Source organism: Vollenhovia emeryi, unplaced genomic scaffold (assembly GCF_000949405.1).
Source record: "Vollenhovia emeryi isolate VEMERY1.0 unplaced genomic scaffold, V.emery_V1.0 DF939226.1, whole genome shotgun sequence".
In the NCBI taxonomy this organism is placed as follows: domain Eukaryota; kingdom Metazoa; phylum Arthropoda; class Insecta; order Hymenoptera; family Formicidae; genus Vollenhovia; species Vollenhovia emeryi.
This window is the reverse complement of record NW_011967140.1, coordinates 653,355-676,874: the sequence shown is the minus strand read 5'-3', so window position 1 is coordinate 676,874 and position 23,520 is coordinate 653,355. Positions and strand designations below refer to the sequence as shown.

General features: G+C 46.5%; 1 protein-coding gene across 7 annotated transcripts in view; it reads left to right on the top strand.

Annotated features, from left to right (window-relative positions):
* Window positions 1-23,520, top strand: part of LOC105560631 (microtubule-actin cross-linking factor 1) — a 109,200-nt gene that overhangs the window by 19,957 nt on the left and 65,723 nt on the right. For 4 of the 7 annotated variants that reach the window (XM_012009909.1, XM_012009902.1, XM_012009901.1 and 1 more), the window contains exons 1-4: window positions 13,138-13,413; window positions 15,429-15,488; window positions 16,369-16,458; window positions 17,345-17,515. In XM_012009909.1, the coding sequence (XP_011865299.1) occupies window positions 13,153-13,413; window positions 15,429-15,488; window positions 16,369-16,458; window positions 17,345-17,515 (582 nt within the window). In that variant the 5' untranslated portion in view covers window positions 13,138-13,152. The other 3 variants (XM_012009903.1, XM_012009907.1, XM_012009904.1) reach the window with 3 other exon arrangements.

Here is a 23,520-nt window from a genome sequence, read left to right as displayed (position 1 = left end):
TCGTATATCTCACTCGCGCATTGCGCACTATCGTTGTACAGGTTTTCCATCTTCGTGTCGTCACTGACAGGAGCGCGACGACGGGTCGGGCGTTTTTCGAGAATTCACTAAGTGCCATATCCTAACGAGGAGGCCGGGGCGGTACAAAGCGACGACTCGCATTTGCATACGCCGCCGCGGCAGATCGGAATCCGAAGGCGAGGGAATCCTTGGCCGATTCCCCGAACGGCGGGAGGGTCCGAGAAAACCGATCGCGTTCCAGCCGAAGCTGGTGCACGTCGTGGTAAACAACACGACGGATAATCGGCGGATACCCGCCGTCGTGGCATTCCGCCGCGCTGTCGAACGGCGATAAAAACGGGAGGAGGAACCCGCGAGAGCGCCGAACGAACGAACGATCGAACTGAAAAGAGAGCCCGAGAGAGGAAATTTGCGAAAATGTGAGCGAGGATCTACCCCGGGGGATTCAACGAACGAGAGCGCGTTCTCGAGTGCGCCTCGAAAGATAGAGCGCGATTTCCACGGGTTTGCGAACGAATGGCGAAGGCGATTTAAAGGCGGAATAAGCGAACTAATCGAGCGCCGCCGCCGGCTGTTGTCAGGGCGGCGGAGAACGGTGTGTGCCGGGTTCCGCGTTCTCGTGTCGTGAAGTGTGTCATGATAGTTCGCGCGTGAGCCGGGCATGAACGTTGAAACCTGCACCCTCCTCTTCGCTGGGACGGCCCGGGGCCCGGAGAAGGACAGGATGTCGACCCAGGCCTACTACAAGGAGCGGCTCGGCTTCGACCCGGCGGACACCGTCGCCGAGCATCAGCGCGAGCAACGCTCCCAGCACGGTTACGAGGAGTCGCTCTCCAAATTCAAAGGTCAGAATGCGAACGGGTTCCCGGAGGCGGCTCCGGGATGCAATGGCGAGATTGGGGAGCACCGTGCCGGCAACACCCAGGCTTTCTGGGGCTGCTGGGCGATGTTCATTGAGGCGCACGGTAGGTGGAGAGAAAGAGAGAGAGACGCAGAGAAAGAGAGAGAGAGTTGGCATGCGGATGCTGGAAGATTTTTCGTGAAAGCTCACACTTGTTTTTACTCTCCCCTCCTTATTGTCTCTTTTTGTGATTCTGTTTGTACCCCGTTTAGTTTCACTCCTTTTAGTTTTTGATTGAGTAAGCAAGCAGTTTGCTACTTATCTGCCTACCGATTTTGTATAAATCCGGAACGAGGGACGTTCTCCTCGCGCGAAATTAACGTCTTTGGGATTAAATCGTCGGAACTTTTATTCCAAGCACGCGATGACCTTCGTAACATGCTAATTTCGACATTCTCGCCCGGTTTAAGAGCGGATACTTGAAAAACGGCTATATAATTATGGAACGGTCCTTACAAACGGCTATAATTCAAAGCTGGCTATTGAAGTGAATATTCATGATGATACCTTTGTCGGCAGAAAACGTAAAATATATCAATTTACGATATGATAAATCAAACGCATAAACACATCAGTCTTTCTCCGAGCTGACTGTAAAATTAATATACAATTTGCGTTACAGTAATTACGGTCCAACCGCGCTTGTACGTGAAGATACCATAAATATTTCCAACCGTGTGACGTCTCCAAATGTGCGGATGCGTTTGCTTGCAGTTTGCGGATTGCAAATTTACTCTCACACGATGTGATGTTGGTTTTCACTAACTTGGCGATTAAGTTTCATCGGCCGCTTGTAACACGCGCGATTACGCGTCTAAAAGGTTTGAGTTGCGCTCGCGACGTTTGTTTGATAAATGTTTGAGCTGAGTGAGTGCCGCTTTCCTCGCCTCACCTTTTTCGCGGCGCGTCGAGTGTTAGTCTGCGCGCGGAATAGCCAAACTATCGTCTGCGCACACATAACGTAAAGTGGAAGGATAGCGAAAAGTAGCGGTTCTCTTTTTTATCGTTTGTCCGCTCGAGACTACAGGAGTTGGCCTCTCAGCCTCCGTTCCTCGCCATCGGGGAAAAATTTCAGAACTCGGCGGATCCGCGCGCGGTGCCGTCCGCGGCCCACTATTTTACAATTGCGCCAAGTGGACAAACAATAAACAATGGCTGCCGCTTTTCATAATCTCTGCCCACTCGGATTGCGCATTGCGACTCGCATACGCCCAGTTGTAGCCGCTTTTCACTCGGCGCAGAAGTAAACGGCCGGAAGGCTCGTACGAATGACGTCAGCGCCGTGTCGTTCGCCGCGCGCGGGATTGATCGCTAATTTAATCGTAATTACCGGCATCGCGTCCGGCAGAGAGTAATCCAGCCCGTGACGCGGCCGTTACGTCGTCGTTGCCGACGTTGCTGCTCTCGCGTATCCCGCGTCCTCGCGCCTACGTCTCCTCGGCTTCTTTTGACGGAGCCGATGGAGCGAAGGACGCGTCATTGTGAAATCGAGAGTCTTCTCGTCCGCGCGCTACGATCTCCTTTTGCGCGAGCGAGCCGTGGAACTCGAGCGCGGCGATTAACAATGAAAGCGTAAACTACCGCCCGCGTCCGCCAAGTATATTAGCCCGAGATGTCGATCACGGCCGTGAGATTCTCTATCGTAGCTTTTACAGAGGTACCTTCGAACGTTTGATTCGCGTGCGTACGAAATGGAGCAACGCAATCAGCTGGCAGAAGCACTGAAACTTTAATAAGTCGTGGTTGGAAGAAAATAATTCTCGAAGGAAAAATGTCACTTACAGTCGCCAGTGATGATTAAAAATTCAAACAGCGCGACAATAAGCTCACTGTCCTAAAATAATTCTCGTTCGCAAATTAATGGGATACAGAAAATTGCACTCTTAAATGAAAATGCCTTTTTCTTTGAAAAGTATGTAAATCTTATAGTTTTGGAAAGCACTGTGGCTGAAATCACGGCAATGTCGGAATTGTGAACGAAAAACTTTGTCATCTAAGTATTCTCGACGATCCACCGTTCTCGGACCCGTCGATAATTTGATAAGTGGACAATGTTATCTGGCACCATTTTACATGCCAGAGAGGGTATCGCTTAAATTGCCGCCGAGAACTTCCGAAAATAGTAAATACCGATGAATACATTCATTGACGTTTATCTCTAGCCCCCGCAATGTCAGCCACTGTTCTCAGAGCTTCCACGTTCCAGCATTCGTAGCCGTTAACGAGGACTTACTGAAGAAATGCGCATACGTCAATGTATGCGCATTTCTTCGGGATTAGTTCATGCCCTCTCTTCTCCTGCCGGCGCGCCTTGTACTCGAACATTTGCAAGCCAGAAAATATATATACTGAATATGTATTTAATTTCTATTGCGAGTAATTGATGTTTACTATCGAGAAAGTAAGTCTTGTTATGCTAAAACTCGTAATTACGTAACTAAAATGTACGCGTGGATTGAATTATTAATTGTGGCAATCAATCTACTGTGTAGACGATTTAAAAAACAAAACGCGCCCGTCGTTTATTTCTACGGATCACTTTAACCGAATAGCAATTTCGTCACTTTGGGTCATAAACTTCGGGTCAATCACGATTAAGTTTTAAGATTTGATCGCGAAATTGATTGGCGTGGATTGACGAGCCCCTAAGGTCATGCCAATTAACGACTGACAATTCACGCGAAGCTATCTCCGCAGTTATGGCATTGGGAATTGGAATTCTCCGGAATTACGTCGGCTCGCGATCGGCAATAGGTCGCACGGCTGTCAGAGTGAGAGAAAGCCCACCCTTCGCGAGTCGAACTCTTCCCTGGGTGGGATGTCGGTTGGGAACGTGGAGGAATTGACATCTCCCCCTTGCGTTTCGTATGCGATCCGTGCGGCCCCGTCCGATAATTCGACCAGTCACGATCGTGAAATTTTTTTACCGGGACCTTAATTCTACGAATAGCTGAAAAGATCGTAACTGTATTTACTCTTACTAACATGGCTGATTTAACTGATTGATTACGTGGAAACTTGTTCCACGAGTTGTAACAGATTAGATCATCTCTCAATCAATCCTGTCTTCAACTATGTCAATTAAGCGTAAAACGTTAAAAGGATTAGCCAAGTAGCGTGCGTTGGAAATATAAATTGATTACTGTAATAAGTAACAGTAGTGGACTACACAAGTGAGAACAAAAATCGAGAATTCCTTTTTGTACTTCCTGTTTTTATTTTAGACGAATTATTTCTTGATTGATACACGTATAATAATTTTCTACATTACCATCTTTTCAGAAAAGATAAGTAAAATATGGTGCGTGCATAATAATAGACAAGAAAATGCAGTAAAACAGCAAACTCTTTTATCTAAGTTTCGAATTGAAGAAAGATCAACTTTGAATCGACAAGAAAATTTGTCATAAAAAATCAGGTCGCGAATTGCGGGATTCTTTGCATATTGCTCGTTAATTACCGCCCAAGTCGCCGTTATTTCGTACGCTAGTTTCGAATTGTTGGCAAGGTGCTGAAACTGGGCCAAAGTTGGGCCCAACAACGAGATAATCTACGAAGAACAAATGCTCGGTTCGCAGAGTAGAATGGAATGTCCGATTTAGCGTAAACCGCAAAGTTCGTAAAGTTCGTTAAGCCACGCGCACGTGCGTGGGTACAAGGCATTAATGAACTTTCCGCGTATCTGCTGAGCGGAGTTTCCGACGCATACTTGTCACGCGAGATCTCTGGCTCGAAAAAATTCTCCGAAATCAGGGCCGCCGTGCACCTTACGTAACGCAGCTGTAATCTACACTTGTGTAGATTTCACTGTAAGTATTTTCCCAAATGTATCACTCGTACAGTAATTATCGTCGCGTTCTCTTTCGCGTTAACTTTCACGCAGGAGTCGTTGAACGCGTTCGTTAAAATATTTGATCGAGCGATTCTCTCACGAGAGCGTCAGGCGCACTCGGAAGATGTGATCGTTCACAGGGCAGGCCACTCGAGATATTTCTAAATCTGGAGACGTGTTCCCGGGTATAACTCTTTCTTTACCTCTTATTTTGCATCGTCTGGTTGGTATCGGCACTTACCGCCGGCTTGTCGACCTTTTTAAACGTGCCGGTCGACGATACCGTCGCTCGAGTGGCGTTAACTTTTCACGGGGTACGATGATGGGGTGCCAAGTGCGCGTTATAAATCATGGCGGGGATCGTAAATTGCGAGTGCCGGTAAATTTCTGCGCTAATTCCCCGCAATTACGGTCGATACGCCGATAAATGATTTGCGCATCCAAGTCTAATTAAGTCTCACGCGATGTACTTTGTGCCCCTCCCCTCTCCAATTCGACACGACAGAACGGCGAGCCCTTGGAATTAGTGCTCTAATTGTGTACACGTGTCTTTATTATTGCATCTAGGCAACGGTTAATTCGTATGCGTTTCGTCATCTCGAGCGCAATCGCCGAATACGAATCGCCCATCCGCCGTGATTTCAAAGATGTTACTTAAAATTACTTATTCATGCTTCAACGGCCGTGATTGTGTTACAAAAATACGTCGTTAATTCACGAGAAACCCCGGGACTTGACGTTGACGTCCTTGCGGCCCCGGCCGTTGCGTCACGTTGGTGACAAAACGGAAAGTCTCGGCGAGTCGAAGATGCGTGTTCAACATCCGATTGATACGAGATTGTTTTGGTAGCTCCAAGCCCCCTTTCGTAATTCTATTTACGACTCGATATAAGAGGCAGAGTTCCATTCGGTGTTACGACTCGAGTAAAGTGGGCTTGGGTTTTATTCGCGCGGTCCATTGTCCGGATTTTTGCGCCTCGCATGCCAGGCCGATCGAGCGGAGCTTGCCAAGCCGGCCGACCTTCCGTCCGCTCGCTCGCTCGCTCGCGCCTACCTATCTACCTGTCTACCTGCTTGACCTCATCCAACTTGACCTGATCCGGTTGCCTGCGACTTTGGTTTCGTTATACTGACCTCGACCATCCTTAAAGACCCATTTCCAGGCGGCGGGTTGCGTCATGACGCTCTCGCTGTCACGCTTAGAGCCCGTATGCATAACGTTACGTCGCCGCGATACGGTAATGTAACAGCCGTACCTACGTATCAGTGCGACGAATTGCGAAATTCAATTGTCACGGTAATCTATATCGTCGCCGTGTCGTGATGACAATAGACGACATGTGCCGTCTATAGTACACGCTCTGTTTATAGTGCACGCACTATCGCGCGGCATCGGGCAAGGCTGCGCTCGTTGCATAAATGTAGTGGCAATTATGATAATGGAATATGGACGCGAATCGTTTGTCAATTACGCTAATGTTACGAGGGGCATTTTATATTTATACCGGCTACCAATGCAGGTGCGCGTAATGCATTATTACGTTGCCGTGCGTCGCACCTTCTCGTAACGCGGCGGCGGCCGCCGAGGGAAATCCCGTCGTTTCTAACGTCTCTGCTCTGTTTGTGTGTTCGCAGACGAACGGGACGCTATACAGAAGAAGACCTTCACGAAGTGGGTGAACAAGCATTTGAAAAAGGTGAGACTGCTTCTCGAATTCTCGCGTTAGTTTTACATCGTCACCGCGGCGTTTTCTCGATGCGCGGCGAGTCTCGCGACTCACGCCGTCGTCTTAATTAGCCCGACGACGTCCCGAGTCGAATATTTTGCCCTCAGTTTAGCCTCGTATAATTTTCTAATTGAGAGCAATGAGGCCGAAAATAAGGTTTTACGTCGGAGAAAATATATTGAATTTTTTTACTTCAGACCTGAAAAGAGTCGCTATTTCCCTTTTAGCGGTAAAGAGGCCAATGCGAGTGTAATCAACAGAGGTTCGATAGATCCTCTTCGACCTAAGAGGTTTCAAAGAGGGTGAAACATTTTATTACATTCTCTTTGAGGGTTAGAATGAGGCTAAACACCATTTTTTACTCATCTGAGCCTAAATTGAAGTCTGAAACTGACTCCGAGGTCCAAATGAAGACAATAGAATAATTGAGGCCCATTCCGGGACCAAATACTCGACCCGGGGCGTATCCACTGTCGGCGAAATGCGAATAGGCAGAGGAATCCGGAGTGGATAGAGGAGACATTTGAAGACGATTATGAATGTCAAACAACTTTAATATTTGATAATTTTAACGAGCAGTTGGAACGAGAAGGTCACTGTACCTTTCTCAGTAGATGGTGTTCCAAATCAACCTGTGTCCTTTCAGAATCCGTAATTAGCCCTTCAGTCGTCGCGCAATTTTTCACAATACGAGTCGAATTTTGAGACACTCCAATATCAATTTATATTTTATCACATCGAGAGAATGCAAACATTTTTCTCGTTCAATTAGGTCTTCGGGTACGTAGAATACAAGAAGACGCATCTTATCTTGGAAATTATATTTATTTTAAACACTCCGCGCGACGACTGTAGGAGATTGAGAGAAGATACGGTCCTAGATTGACAAACTCCCGCTTAGCTATGAATTTGGGGGTTGTTGGGCCTTTGAAAAAAAAATCTTGGTCTTATCATTACAACTTGACACCCATCCTTTCGGTAAACAAGTCTCAAAATTGCGCGTGACGACGCGCAATGGCGCGTCTCGTTCATGCGCTCGTCCGTGCAACTTGGTGAAATTACTCACGGAGCAATGCGTATTGTCATTTCACGCACAAAGCGGTAAATTGTCCCGCGCCGAAGGATTTACGACTCGCGTAAATCGCGATCTCGGCGCGAGGAGGCGACGGCGCGAGAGAAAATTTATTTCTATTCGAATTATTTCTACTCGATCGAAGAAGACGAATTTATAACGTCGTCGAGTACTCGGGCGAAGCGCATAAATCTGCGAAATTGCACGAAAGACAGCGGCATAATGCGCTGGCGAGCGCGCCGTCGAGCCGAGGCGAACAATGGCTCTCGCGCGGCGCGTCGCGAGAGCGTTAAAATCGCTGGAAGTAGGAAATGCGTTAGTAGCGCGCGGCAATCGAGGTTCGCGAATATGGGGGGCACGACGCCGCGAGTTCCGCGGAGTTCTCGCCACGGGGCCCGACGTCCCGTTTTGTCGTCCCTCCGAACTTTCGAAAGGATCGGGGGCCCAGGCTCGTCGCCTTCTCGCGCGCGCTCCCCGCTTTTAACGCCCGACGCAGGTAGGCGTTCGCGTGTGCGAGCGCGAATCGCCCCGTAAAAATAAGCAAACTCTCGTTGCGCAATTACGGTCCCGATATCGCGGCCCCCGTGTTGCGTATGTGGCACGCACGTGGGTCGAAAGTGCCTTGTCGCTCGCACGCGTAGCGAGGAGCGTGTACGACTATAGAAGGCAGCGGGGCCCCCGGAGCCGCGACACGTGGGCGACGCGCGATCGAGGGAAAGATCGACGAATTCCGATGACACGACGCGGTTCCCAAAAACGACCGGCCGGAAAATGTCACCGACGTGTCCCGCCGCCGCGCCGCGTGCACAGATTTCTATATACTACTAGACTGCTAACTAGTATGCCCACTCTCTGTCGGTCCTTTGATCTTTTCGGTTTCGATCACGTGGTATTCCGCCATGTTTTTGGTATAAAATTCTGTCACACTGTTACACCAATTTCACACTACCATATGTACAACATCCGTCTCATTGGCTTCACAAAAAAAATGATCGACGCAAAACAAAATAAATGACAGAGCGGGCATACTAGTTATACTATGGTAGCACCTAGTATATAGTAGAGACCCTGTAATCAAAGACTGGTCATAAGAGTTCGTCAAATTCCTGCGAGTGAGATAGCCTATGTTTCTCTCTCACTAGCAGGAATTTGACGAACAGTGACTTACGTTTCCACCGAGGGTCAGAGTCGGGCTAGAGTTGGATCAGAATCGGATTGGGGTGAGCGCTTCGGTGGAAACACCAAATTCAAACCTGAACCCTATCTTATAAAATTTTAAGGTAGAACAGAATCGAGGTTAATCAAAAAGCTACTTATTACTATTTAACCTGTTGGCAACACTACAGGAACCTAATAAGACCCTTGTCGTTTCCACCGAACCTCATTTGGTCCATCGAACCTCATTGACATTAAAATTTTATAAGGTAGGGTTCAGATTCAGGTTCGAGTTTGGTGTTTCCACCGCTCACCCCAACCCGATTCTGACCCGACTCTGACCCTCGGTGGAAACGCAGTCTCTTATGGCCAGCCTCTAGTACATAGAAGTCTGTGGCCGCGTGCCACGCGGAGAAGAAAGAAACGTGACGTAAACACGCGGGTCTATTTTTCTGTCTCGAGTCTTCGCTCTCGCGCGGTCGCGAAGCAAAGATACCGCCGGTCGCTGATAAGGATTATCGTTGAGTGGCGAGAGAGCCCAGATACCGATCGCGAATGGCAAAAATACCGATGAGCTTTGATTCCCGGCATGCTACCGCGTCGTACTATGTCCGGGATAAGAACGCGGTCAAACGTTTCTCGATAAGGGACCGCTCGTCCGTCCGTTGCAGGTCTTTAGCGAGCGTGAGTAACCGCGAGCTATGGCCACGCGGCTGGAAATTCTCCGCCGTGAGGGACCGCGCGCTCGCGTTTGACAGCCATTGCAGTCGGGATTTTGCGGCGAATATTTGCATACCGCGAATACAATCCTGAGAAACCCGTGAACATCGGCGCTTTCGGCGACGCGCCGAGGCAGATCGTTTTCCCACGTGGTGATAAAGTATGTATGACGTATCTTATTATCGCGTTATTTCGCGCCACGTCGGCCGTACTTATGAATCATTGTTAAATGTGAGGTTCTTGCTAAATGCCTCTTAAATCGATCGATCGATCGCGGATAAAGCCGACAGAGAAGACACCGTTACGTAGACGATCGCATCAATTGCCACGTTGCAAGTTTACCGATAAGATTTAATAGCTCAACGGCGGACACTTTGTCGGCTGAATTGTTGAAATAATTGGCAAGCGGGTCATTTTATATGAGCGAGATTATATTAATCAGATTACGCAAGATATTTCGTAATTATTGCTATTCCTTGGCATTTTCTATCGGGGAAGATGGTAGAAGATTGAGATAATCGCGTTCGGCACCGAGCTATCAAGCCTTCGAGCTTTTTAAGCGGGCTTTAATGCTAATTAAAACCTGCTCAATTGTATTAAGCAGATACGCTCGCAGACATTTCCGCCATCCGCGCGAGGGCTGTTTGCGCGCGCATCCACGTATATGCATAAATATTCAATTAACTCGTCAATTACACTTAAGTGAGAGAAAATCATGACACGAAGAAACCGTGGCCGCTTTCGTCCGGCGGTATGCACCGCGCGTATGTCAGTCAGGACTTAATACAGACAATGATTCATCCGTCACGGCGGAGCCGCACCGAGAGTCGACTCGAGTTGAGTCGAGCCGCGAGGCAGACCGGGTCGGCGGCTCCGGGAATGGTTCGAATCACGGCCGTATACGGGTGGAGTTGTCCCGTCGACGTATAATTATCGTAAGCTGGCATCGTTCTGTCGTGCCGTTTCCTGCCCACCGTTTCTCATTCCTCGCCTCACTCTCGCTGCGCGCTTCTTTCGTCAGTCGCGAATAAAACGGGATCATCTCTCAAGTCGGCAGCCCGCTTTCAGAATTTCGATACCGAGGGAATCCTGACATTTGTCCGAAAGACTTTGGAACACTTGATAAATTGAACAGAGCTTCGACGATTGGAATATAAAAAGTGGACATCCGACTGTACTTTAGGTTTTTTTTAATTGCATTAAATTGGTTACGAATTTCCGACAGACTCGATTTGAGTTATGTTCTTTTTCAAACACTTGAGGAATTATCTGAACTCTTGAGACAATGTCAATTTTCCGGAAGAAAAATTTTCACCCGTGAGCACTTGGAAAATATTGTTCCAGTCCCAGAAGCGAAGAATCGCCGACATTTTTTCATTTCTGGTTTGTCGGCTCGAATATTAACAACTCTCGAGAGATTATTCGGAAAAGAACATTTTCGCGAATGATTGTTCGCTTATGTAAAAGGATTTTAAAAAATATCTTGAAGCGTTTCGTGTATTTTCCATCAATACAAATTTGGAAATGGATCTTAGCCGAAATTGACAGTCGAGGTTGTCGCAATGATATAGCGGGCGTCTTTTATTCTCGTCGAAACGTCTCGTGATCTCGTTGAACGCAGGTATTATTGCGGCAAAGTATAATACCTGCGCGCATCAAGCACGCTCCGTGTGAATGGCGTTTTAATGATCGCGGCCTTCCACGCTGGCTCGTGTATCACGTGCACCTTCGTAACTCGACATAACGTTCTATTGTTAATACGTGCGATCGGGTGCGGGCGGCCTCTCTCGGTGCAACGAATACGACTGCAGGGTCAAGGTATCGCACACTTACGCGTTCGCGACACGCGAGTTCGGTTGAAAAAGTTTCGCACTGCAACACGTTCGTCAACAGCTATTTTCGCCCTCGCGGATCATTCGTTCGAGCTTCGCCCTCGCGACACGCGAGTTCAGCTGAAAACATTTTTTTGCACAGCAACGCGCGGTCGCCGACAATTACGTTCGCTAACCGTTGAAGCCAGAGTTGGCAAGATTCCACATTTTTTGGAAAAAGTCCGTGCCAGTGGTAAAAACCGGCCAAAACTGGTCTTCTAGTATTGTTTGCCGTATAAACTAAAAATTAATATAAAATTTAGTATCTCCGAAGTTCTCGTTTTAAAAATATGTATTAATTTCAATAAAACAATTTCTTTTAAATTAAAAACTTATTATATTGGTTTCTTTTTAAAATAGTGATTAATATCTATGATTTAGTATTTAAAACGAACATCTTTTCTCATGAAGACTACAAAAATAACTAATATAAGTACATTTTAATTGAGTATTAGTTTTTATAATTTTTGCCAATTTATTCCATTGGATATAGTCCGGGACGGTAAAAACTGGAATTTACCATGTTTTTTCCACCCCCTGGATTTTTCCCGCCAACCCTGGTTGAAGCCAATGGCGCCCCGGCACGTTCGCCGAGAGAAGATCGATTTTAGATCGAGCAAAAATCTGCAAGTTAAAAGAACGTTTGGCGCTCTCGAGAGATCCCGCGGAGTTTGGGAGGCTGAATTCATTGGCATCTCGAAACCTCGAAATGGCCAATTTCGCGACACAGGGGAGTATCGTAAAAATAACGACGATATTTACGCGTTGCGCGATTACCGGTTACCAGTATCGACCCACGGCCGGTCGGTTTCGCGCGCCCACGTTTGGTCTTGCGAGCCTGACCTTATTCGGAAACCCTCTTCGAGAGTGCCGCGTTCCCGATTTACCACCTCCCGCCCGGGTGGCAGAGGTGGGGCTGTAGGGCAGGTGGAGCAGCGCCTAACTTGTTCGGGGCGCCGCCGCCGCGACAGCCGTCCGCAGGCACGAGCGAGCCCCCCTAAAGGGAGGAACGCGTCCAAGGGAGAGGAGAGAGCCTTTTACAGCTGTTTTTAGCGTTCCTCTCGATCGGGCATGCCTTTGATTCACAGTACGAATCCGCGGCGCTTACGTAACCGCGATACCACTGGCGCCCCATTTGCATTCGTCGCTTTTTCTACGCGTCGCTGCCCGTCGTGTTGTTTCAATAATAGAATCTTTAAATTGAAAATTTCCGGATGTTAAAATACATTGTTACCCATAAAATTAATAGCGATTTCGGTCGCTCGCACTAGCGCGCACTGAGTGCACGCTAAGGCTTGTTTACGGTCAATTTAGCCAAAAATACGGATCAGTTTATATACGGCTAAATACTCTTTGAACGTGTATTTAAGGCAAAGTTAAATATAAAAATTGACAGGCCTTAGTGCGCACTCAGTGCGCACTGGTGCAAACAATCGAATTCGCTATAAGTAATTCTACGTTTCGGTTAATGAATAAAAGAGGCAGAGTCTCGTCATATCTATTTAACGATTCTAGTCTATAATTATTTTTAAATTGCACAATAAATTACTTAACATCCTTGTGGACTTGTAGACTTGAGTGTACGCTTTATATTTCTTCCGAAAAATTCATATTATTACGGATACTTCCTCGAGGAACAAAGCCTTTAACTGTTCTTCAGTTGTTCTCTACCGTATTCTGGTCAAAACGCGGCAAGTTGTGCGAATCGCTCTCCGTAGATAGCAATTTCGTTGCTTCGCGCTGCCAGGACTTTGTACCGTGTTCGCGGAATCACGTATACCGGAAGTGGACGATCTGCGCGAGCCGAGGCCGGAATGGCGAACGTGGCCTAACGATCTGTAATAACGAAGCCGATGAAAAATTTTTCCGCGCAAAATGTATATTATCTGAAAACAAAATGTCATTTCAACGAACGCATCCACAATCCACATTCTTATCGTAACAATAATTACGATAATTACACGTTACCGTCGACGATAAGACCAAGAGTGAATTGCTGTGCCCAACGCCCCGTGTCCTCCCACGCGATTGAATTAATTATATGTAAATCATTACTGCAACTACATCGATTTCTCGCTTTTTTGTGTTTCCTGCAGCACTGGAAATACGTCAAGGTATGTATCACTACTCCTTTTAGGATATGGGAAACTAAAGATGCAGCCTGTGCATTGCGACACTCACTGCGGACTATTTATGAAGCGTTACGTGGTCCGGTTATAAAATAAACGCTGCGCGAATGACATTAATTGTTCTGGTTATAAGCGACAGATTTGAAATAATGAGGATCGTTACCGCAATGATAATAGCGACGATGTGTCAGTCCTCGAATGCGCTCGCGCATTCCTCTTAAAGGCTTTTCTTAACGCGCATATTAATTACGAACGCAGTTCGCAACGGCCGGTGTAATTACTTTCATTACCGTCGTAAAAACATTCATTCGTACCGTTACGTGTCCCATCTGTTATTCTTATTCTCCCGTGCCTCTCTAGTGCCTCTATGACAAAGTGGCGTTCATGCCGAAACGGCACGTCAGGAATTACGGAGTCGCGTCACGCGACAGAACAAGACATACCGGCAGTAATGTTCCCGTCCTGCCCTTTACCGCATATCCGACCCTTCGCTCGTGACTTCAGAATGCGAGGGATTTCGACGGTCTCGCCGCGCCAAGTGACTAATCACAGTCGATGTGACGAGACGCTCGCAATCAATCATATTGTGCAAGGCAATTGAACACTCATTACGAGGTCTACGACAGCTAATTTAAGCGTCAGAAGATATTTTATCACGCAAAGATAGTGACTGTAATAGCTCCCTTAATATGTCTTGCATTCTTACTCTTTTTTTTTCAACAATAATTTTGTAAGTTAAATGTAAACCCGTGTTATATATCGCGCATTCGTTACGCGAGACGTAATTCCTGATGGGTCTGGCAAAGTTCGGGAATGTGTTTTACTGATTAAGATGAAAGAAGTTTGCGCGGAAGTACTTCCAGTTATAGAACCTTAAAACTGCCGAAGTTAGCTGTTTATTATTTCTAAGTAAACGGAGTTTGCCGACAGTTGGCGAACGGTTGTCCGTCACGGTTTGTTATCACGCGGCTTAACGTAAGAGAATTACAGTAACGCAATTGTTGCAGATTGTTATTAACGAATTAATCTAACGGAGGTAGGAAGCGTTTGCGAACTACGTTCGGAAGAGCTTGTCTCAGTGCAGTTAATAAAACGTAATAACAAATACGAATAGTTGAGGCTGTATACGATACTTGAAATTATTATATAACAGTTGAACATTTACATAAGTGATTTCGTAAAGTTTCTACTGTAGTTAAAATTTTTTAATTAGAAAATACGTATATTGGAGCAGACAGATTTTTCTCCGTGGAACTTTAGAGCCACCGCTTGATTGCCATTTTTATAACGTATTTTTATGGCGCACGCATCGCGACGTTCACGGCCGAATCGTGTCAATGTTTACGGACTTTACGACACGCGCGATATAGTCGTGGACTCTTTCGATAAACGGGCGTACCGCCATTAATCCCATTCACACGACGATAGAAAGGAAACGAGTGTCGCAATGTCGTTAAATGGAACGCGTCGAAATCATCCTTTAAGACTCGCGTAGACGCGACTTGTTGCAATTAGTCACGGTTGCGAAAGGCGGATGGGAGGCGGATCACACGGCTGTTCTGTCAATCGCTTGACATTTACTCACCTGGCTGTGTGCAGGACACGCGACGCACGCGAGAGTGCATGCGTGTGCGACGCACGCGAGTGCACACGCTCGCGCGCGCAGGGGCGGATAATTCCTATTTTAAAGGCTGCGCACACAAGTAGAAACTCTGGCGCAATTTCATTGCACCGCGACATTTACTTTCAGCAGCCCAAAGTACGTCAATCTTACGTATTTTTAACCGGAAATATTCGGCACGGAAGTGACGAATCTGGGGGGAGGAGGGGGAGGGCGTTCTTTTTGATATCACATTAGGGGGATTCGATCGCGCCAGCTGCTCGAACCCCCCTAAAAATGATTGTCCTCGAGCCACGAGAAAGTCGTTATCCGCCCGCGCGCCCACGCGAGCTCCCTTTACTAATCCACGGTGACGGGTTCTCATCGCTATCTTTTTCAGACTTACACGTGCCTACACGTGTGCGTCCTTGTGAACAACCAACCATGCTGTTCCCCCACCGTAAGTTCATAGCTCTCGTTCGTTATCGGCCGCGGCGACATGCATGATTTATCGTTTCTTTCTTTTTTTTTTTGTACGCTGTAGACCCTGCGCTCCCGCGACGTCACGAATTTAAGGAAATTACGAGTGCGAGCAATGCGGCGTATCGTCGCCCGTTATCGCGCGAGGTGGCCTCCCCTTGTAACGAGTTGTTCCTCCGTGTTATTAACGCGTCATTGTCTGACTAACACCTGCGCGAGATGACGTATCCGCGATGCATGCTCGAGTTGACCATTGGTCGACCGATATGGTAACGAATGCGCCGAGCTTGATGTGTGTTTTTAAAACCGGTCTGCAAATTAGCATGCGTTTACGCGTAATCGGATTCGGACGTCGGCACGCGGCAAACGAGCAACGATTTCAGGCATCCCGATGATTTTTGACATTGTACCCGTTTAATTACCGCCCTTGCCTCTCTCGTTCGGTCACGAACCGAAATTGCGCGTACGAGCATCGGAGCAGCAAGAAACAATCCGCGAGTGTGGCATATTTTTATTACGTCACGCGCAAACAGCAGCTGTAATTCCGCCGATACCTGTGCACATTTGACTCCCATCCACGGCTATTACATCCTACGCTTTCGCTGTTTACATTATGCGTAACTCGGCATTCTTGCGGGTTTTTTTTCACTTCATTTTCTATTCATGGTAATCGCTTGAGTACATCGCCGATGGACTATGCCCTCACGCACTCTTATTTTCCTACTTGGTTCTCGGTGGTTTCTTTTTCTCCTGCGTCAGTCGTTTTGATGTGTCTTTTTTTTCTGCCGCGCCGCCAGATGTGTACTCGGCCCGAATGTGAAAAGCGGCAATTAACTCGCCCCTTTTGGACTTTGTTGCAGGCGAGCAGACATGTCGGGGACCTGTTCGAGGATCTACGCGACGGCCACAATCTCATCTCCTTGCTGGAAGTGCTCTCCGGCGAGCACCTTGTGAGTACTTGCTTCTCGTGATGCTCTCGCAGCGAGATCTTTCTAAATTTACTCTCCATTATTACCGGCGAAAGGTATTAAAAGTGTCTGAGCGCGGTCGCGTGTTTTTTTTCCTTAAAAGGTGTTAGGGCCAGTTTCACAAACGTCGGTTGACCGCCAACCTCAGGTTAATTGATTCTCTTCTTAGATAATAAGGTAGAAAATGATAGGGAGTCGACTGAACTCTGGTTAAGAGTTAACCGACGTTTGTGGAACTGGCCCTTATGCCCGTTTCTATCAATGCGGATTAACTTTAATCTTGGTTTAACTTTGTATCTTCTTCCAATTCCTGAAGCTAAAAAAAGATATTAAAAGTGTAAGAGCGCGGTCGCGTGTTTTCTCCTTAAACGGTGTTAGGGCCAGTTTCACAAACGTCGGTTAACCGCTAATCGAAGGTTAATTGATTCTCTGTCTCTCCTTAGATAAAAAGATAGGGAGTCGTTTCTTAACTCTGGTTAACAGTTAACCGACGTTTGTGGAACTGGCCCTTAGGCCCGGTTTCACCACACGTCGTTTAACTTTAATCTAAGTTCATAGCTCACGCTTGTCTCTTTCTAAACTAACAGTTAGAAAGAGACAAAAATGAAGTAAGCTAAGCTTAAAGTTAACCGACGTCTGTGAAACTGGCCCTTAGACGAGCTCAATTTAGACCGTTGAGTTTTATCCGCGTATCTGCTTTTTTTTTGCGTGGGCGCCTCGTCAATTCAAGCTAATTACTTCGTCGGGAACAAAGTATCGAGTCATCGAGTTTCTAGGGTTGGGTCTCCGGGTACGACAATTGGATGAAGCGGCGACGATTGTCCCCGATATCGTACGTAATTAACGACAAACCGATCGCGTTTTCCAGCCGCGGGAGAGGGGCCGTATGCGCTTTCACATGCTGCAGAACGTGCAGATGGCCCTCGACTTTTTACGGTACAAGAAGATCAAGCTTGTCAACATCCGGGCGGAGGATATCGTGGATGGTAACCCGAAGCTCACACTCGGCCTGATATGGACCATTATCTTGCACTTCCAGGTAAGTAAGGCGCAACCTTTGCCGGACGTGACGATAAGCGCGATCCCCCCTGAGTTAGCGATCGCAATAGACGAGCGTGTCCCAAACGAGCGTGGTTCGCCTTTCGAATCGACCGGGCGTCACGAAGCACAGTATAACTAGTAGGTCCACTCTCTGTTGGCTTCTTTGATCTTTGCGGTCCCGATGTCACGTGGTATTCCGCCATTGCTTTGGTCAACAATCCAGCGGCGTGTGTATGTGTGTATACGTACTCGTCAAAGCTACACTACCACGCATACAACTTTTCTCTCATTGACCAAAATAATGGCGGATGCGCAGAAGGGATCGACGCAACACGAAACAAATGTCACTATGGTATAACTAGTAGGTCCACTCTCTGTCGGCCCCTTGTTCTTTGCGGTCCCGATCACGTTGGTATTCCGACATTGCTTTGGTCAGCGATCTAGCGACGTATGTGTGTGCACGTATTCATCGAAGCTATACTACCACACTGAGAAAAATATCCGATTAAATATAATCGGAGAATCCAATTACATAATAACAAACGGATATATTTGATTAAATTGTATATCCGATGAACAATATAATCGGTTCGTCGATTAAATTTCACCGGTAGCTGCATTTCATCGGATATATACGTAATTTAATCGGAAAAATAAACCCTCGGAAACACTATTTCATTGGCTTGTCCGATGGAAATGTTTCTCAGTGCACACGTACAACTTTTCTCTCATTGGCTTGACCCAAATAATGGCGGATGGGACCGAGGCAATACGAAAAAAATGACGGACCTATTAATTGTGCTACACGAAGTGACAATTCCGCGGTGTTTGCGTCGAGTTTGCCAGTAGCGAATTCGCAGCGTCGTAAATTTATGCGCCGCTCGCAAGCGTACACGCTGCGCGTTTTACGTCCGTTTGGTATCCCGGGGAGCCCCGGAAGTCGCGCGCTCCTTTTCGACCGCGGACATTTCTGAGTCGATCTTTCCACCACGAAGATCGAATTTACGGAAGCATCATTGTCACGCTCGTCACATTCTTTCAGTTTCCCGCATCATGTATTTCAGCAGTTAAGTTTCGGCTTCAACTTTAGATTTTGTTGAAAACCACGTGAAATTACACGGGAGGGGGGGGCAAGTTTAGCGTTTTTTTTCCCTAAGTTTAAAGCTTAACTTCCGCCAAGACGACGATTGATTTCTGAACGTTTCCTGAATTTTGTAAAACTTGAAGTCGTCGCCGCCTCGTTGAAACAATCGCCAGTTCCTTCCCAGCTTGTTTTCCGGCGTTTAGTATTTATAGCACGGTTTGTATATAATGCAAATGAAGCGGCTGCAATGTCAGCATGATGGAAACCGCCCGTCGCAATCCGCTGTAACGTGTCCATCGGACTTACACGATGCGCCAGTCAGCCATGAAGCCCTCGATAGAAAGTGAAATACACGAAGAGCGTTCGAGAAGTACGCTTTCTCATAATTTTATCGTAGCGTCGAAAAATTCAGGCCGCCTTCGAGCGGGTCTGGAACTGAATAGCTTCAACTGTACCTGCATTGGATGTGATTTTTGGACACTGGAGTACGAGTCTCTCCAAAGCAGGGTTGGCTGGAAAAATCCAGGGGGTAGAGAAAACCGTAGTAAATTCCAGCTTTTATCGTCCCGGACTTTATCCAATGGAATAAATTGGCAAACATTATAAAAATGACTAATACTTAATTAAATATTTATATAGATATTAGTCTTTTTCTCATAGTCTTTATGAAAAAAGATGTTTGTTTTAAATACTAAATCATATTAATTACTATTTTAAAAAGAAAGCAATATAAGTTTTTTAATTAAAAAAACTTTATTGAAATTAATAGATATTTTTAAAGCGAGAACTTCGGAGATGCTAAATTTCATATTAATTTTTAGTTTATGCGAAAAACAATACTTTTTTGCAGTGCTTTCTAAAAGTTTTCTACTTATCTTATCGTTTTTAATAAGAGAAGACCAGTTTTTGCCGGTTTTTACCACTGGCGTGGACTTTATCCCCCCCCCTCCCCCAAAAATGTAGAATTTTACCAACCCTGCTCCAAAGTGCTGAGTAATTCGCCTTTTCTGCGAAAAATTATTTTCCGCGCCGCCATCTTCGCCGTTTGCGATTAACGCTCGCGCGGTAGCGAGCGCTCATTAAAATCGGCCGCGCCGATACGTTGTCGCGACACGGCTGGCGTCATGTCGAAAGTATTCTGCATTTGTGTACTCATGCGCGTACCGTTGGACTAACGGAATAACGTTGATTCTACTGGGCGCGGCAGTACTTTCGTCGTGTTGGAAACGGCTACTCGGTCACTCGCCGCGGCGCGGAGCGGAAGCGGGCAGGGGAGCTTTTTCCACGACGTTTTCACCGGCACGGTATCATTGTTTCCGCGTCTCAATGCGCGGCGCGCGGACGGAACGCCACGTCAGACGGGAAACGTCGAAAGTCGCATTTAGAGCTGTCCCTCTCGGCGAGCGACAGCTCGAGACGGACGACTTTCGTTGCGACGCGCGAGGGTTGCGTTTCTCTAATTGCGAGGAGAAACGCGGCGGATAACTCTGTAGGATTCAGCCGTCGGCCTCGCGATTCTCTTTTCGAGCTGTCACGTCGCCGCCCCGTCGGCGGTAACGCGCCCCGTTTCGCAATCGAGCCTTTCTTCCGCCCAATTTGCGTCGTCGCGCCGAGACGCGCCGATGATGCCCACCATAGCGAGGCAAATCCCCCGTGGAGGCGTTTTACGCCGCGCGCCGCGGCAAAACGCTCGCCGGTCCGTTGCACTTGGTATCTCGCCGGCCAGTGGCCTGTGTCATAAAACTTGACAGGTTGACTATTAGAGTGTCGATGAACTCTGACGATTTCCCGGTTCTAACGAGGTGATATTTCATACGCCTTCCGCTCTGCAGCCTCGAGAAAAGTGTCCCCCCCGTCTTCTCCCTTCAATCGCGACTGAGGCTAATATTAGAGGAAAGTCCCCTATTACGAGATAGGATCCTAATACGGGATAGTATCGGTTAAATTAACAGGCGTCATCAGTTGATTCCACCGTGAATTTTTATTGCCCTTGGAGCGAAATCCGTTTAGTGGAAAATTCATTTTTGAACTGTATAATCGTTGCAAAAACAGATTTGCGATTGAATTTGGGTGTTGAAAACGTGCTATCTCATAACAAAGGCCTTTCCTCCATATTTGTCGTGCGACAAATTTGTCGGGCATGTCGATTGGCTGCTGAGTAGAAAAGTTTTCGAGTCTTTCTTCTTGAGAGATTATCTGCCCTGCAGCCAATCGACACGCTTGAAAAATTTGTCGCGCGACAAATGTGATATCGGCCTAGGAAATGGTCGAATTCCGTGGACGACGAGCGGCTGCGTTCATTTCGTAACCGTGAGGTCGACGCTTGAGCGGCGCGACGCGATTAGCGTGCGCGCTAATCAAGCGATAGATCGCGCGGCGCGATAGGCCGGCGCGTTTGTGTCCCGCGCCTATTTTTAGAGGCCGTATGTCTCGATGTAACGTTGTGGTAGGTGCCGGTAAACGAACGTACATATAGCTCGTATGGAATCACGTGCGTTGCCAAAGAAAAGCGAAAGCGAGGACGGCCGCGCGCCGGCTCGCCTCGCCTCGCCTCGCCTCGCCTCGCCTCGCCTCGCCTCGCCTCTCCTCGCGCGGACCGGTCGAGAGAGTTCGTGCACAGTGCGAAATCTGCTCGATCTAAAAGGACACGGACACCTCGCGCACGTTATATTACTATTCAGTATTAGGGGTATAATTTGTTAATTTCATTGAGGTCTGCGAGCCGCGCGGCCGCCTTGCATTCGAAAGTCTCTCGTTCTTCGCACTCGCGTCTCGATCGTCCGCGATTCGCTTAACGCCCGTATTTATAGTCACGTTTCTGCTGAAGAACTCGACTGAAACCAACCTTGAGATGCGACACGGTTTAATGAAAACATCTTGGGAGTCAATTTGATATTTGTTACATCATTTTTGCAGCTGCGATTTAATTGAGGAACTCAGATGGAGTTTGTCTCGACACGGTCTGAGCTTCGTTTCTCGCGATTAATTTGGTTCTCGAGAGAAGCTGTTTGTGACATTTTTCCGGATATTCAAAAAGAGAATGATCTTTTCCGCGAGAAACGTGAGGAGAAATCTAATAGAGTTTTGAAGCATTAAAATTATTCAGCGCGAAGAAAACTATTCTTAAAATCATAGATTGGCCATTTTTAACAATTGAGTAATAAACTCAAATCATGATTGAATGAAAAAAGAAATAATTTGCGTTTAGCTTGTGAGAATGAAAATTTTGATATTAATTACGTACATTTATTGTACAATCAATCAATTTAAATTTGTTGTATCAATCAGAGATAAATTCGACAATTAAAAATAAAATTCAAGTAATTACTATATTTTTATTCCGAAACACTGTCAATCAGACAGAATCGTTATTAGATGATTAATTGGCAAAACAAAGCGTAGGATGTAACAAATCATTCATTGAGTTGCAACGAATACTCGGCGTGATTTTATTTTACGAAGTTAAATTAAATATTTCAAGATGATAACTTAAAGTTCTTGGGCTTTGGTTCGTTGCTGCGGCGTTGTGTTTACGACAAAGTCGCCGCGTTATCATTCATTCGGTGAAACTCGACCAGTCGACAGGTATCGCGAATTACTTGACGCGTTGTCGTCCGCGATCTAATTTATTTAATAAAATAAAATATACTATGTGAATATTAATCCATTTATTCTTATATTTTTACACGAGCCAGAGTTTTGATCTAGTTTTTCATAGCTTATCCACTCGTGTTTGATAAAGTACATAACTGATAACTTTCCGAGTCGAAATTTTGGCCCTGTGTTTGAACCTTTAATTCTATTATACAGTAGTAGAACCTAAGACAGTAAAAGAGGCCGAACTGCAAGTACAAAATTTACTCCTACTTTAAAACTGATGGTGTCGGAAATTTCTACTTTTGCCAATTTAGCATTAAAGCAGGTCCTTTTAAATAGGAGTTAGAGTAAAGTTTTAGAATTAAAGATTCAAGGGAGGAGTAAAAAAATATGTCATCAAAGTAGGCTGTTGCTGGTCTATGTAGGTGTATAGATCCGCTAAGTAGGTGTAAATCATCCTTAAAAGTGTCAAAATAGTACCGAAATTTCGACTCGAGTTGTCTCTACGATTATTGAAACATTCTCTTTAATATCTTTGTTGAAATACAATTCATTTTGTAACGTAAAATCTAGTAATTCATCGCGCGTCTAATATTCCATAAAACTTGTAAAATTCCTTTACTGTGTCAAGCTTCACGTCCCGCTTTTTAGAATCATCTAAGCATTTTCAGTCGTACTCTAAAACGTGAGTAGACCGTTCCACGGCGTGTGAAACTTCATTCTTAGTGTCTCGCCTGATGCACCTTTTCGATATGAAGTTCATGTAACAACTGTAAGTACAGGCTGTAGTCTCTACCGTTATTGACGTTATTGAAACGCGCACGGCGGATGAAGATGTGCCACGATTGACGTCGATTGTCCGTATCTTCTCGCGCGTGTGATATCTGAGGATCTCGAGACGCTCGCGCGACTCTCGGAACGCGGCTTCTTGTATTCGCTCATGAATATTTCTTTTCATCGGACGCGCTGCGCTGCCGTGTCGCCCCATCGGGCATGCATTTATGCCCGACGATAGAGAAAAAGAAAGAGCGCGAGATCGCGTTTCTTTTCGAGAGATCGCAAAAAGCCGAGCGAAGGCGCGAACCGAGTAACCGCGTTACGCGTGATCGTATAAAGACAGCTAGTGTTTGCTCCCCTCTGCGGCGCCCGCCGAGTCGCAGTCGCACAGGAGGAAGATTATATAGAAATTCCAGATGTAAATTGCAATTATGTGGAACGATCATTTGCATCTGCGCGGTTCTTTATTTCTCCTTTTCTGCTCGCGGCCTTTAGTTTGTCTCTCCATAATTTTCTCACGCCTCATAGTCAAAATCGGAAGATAC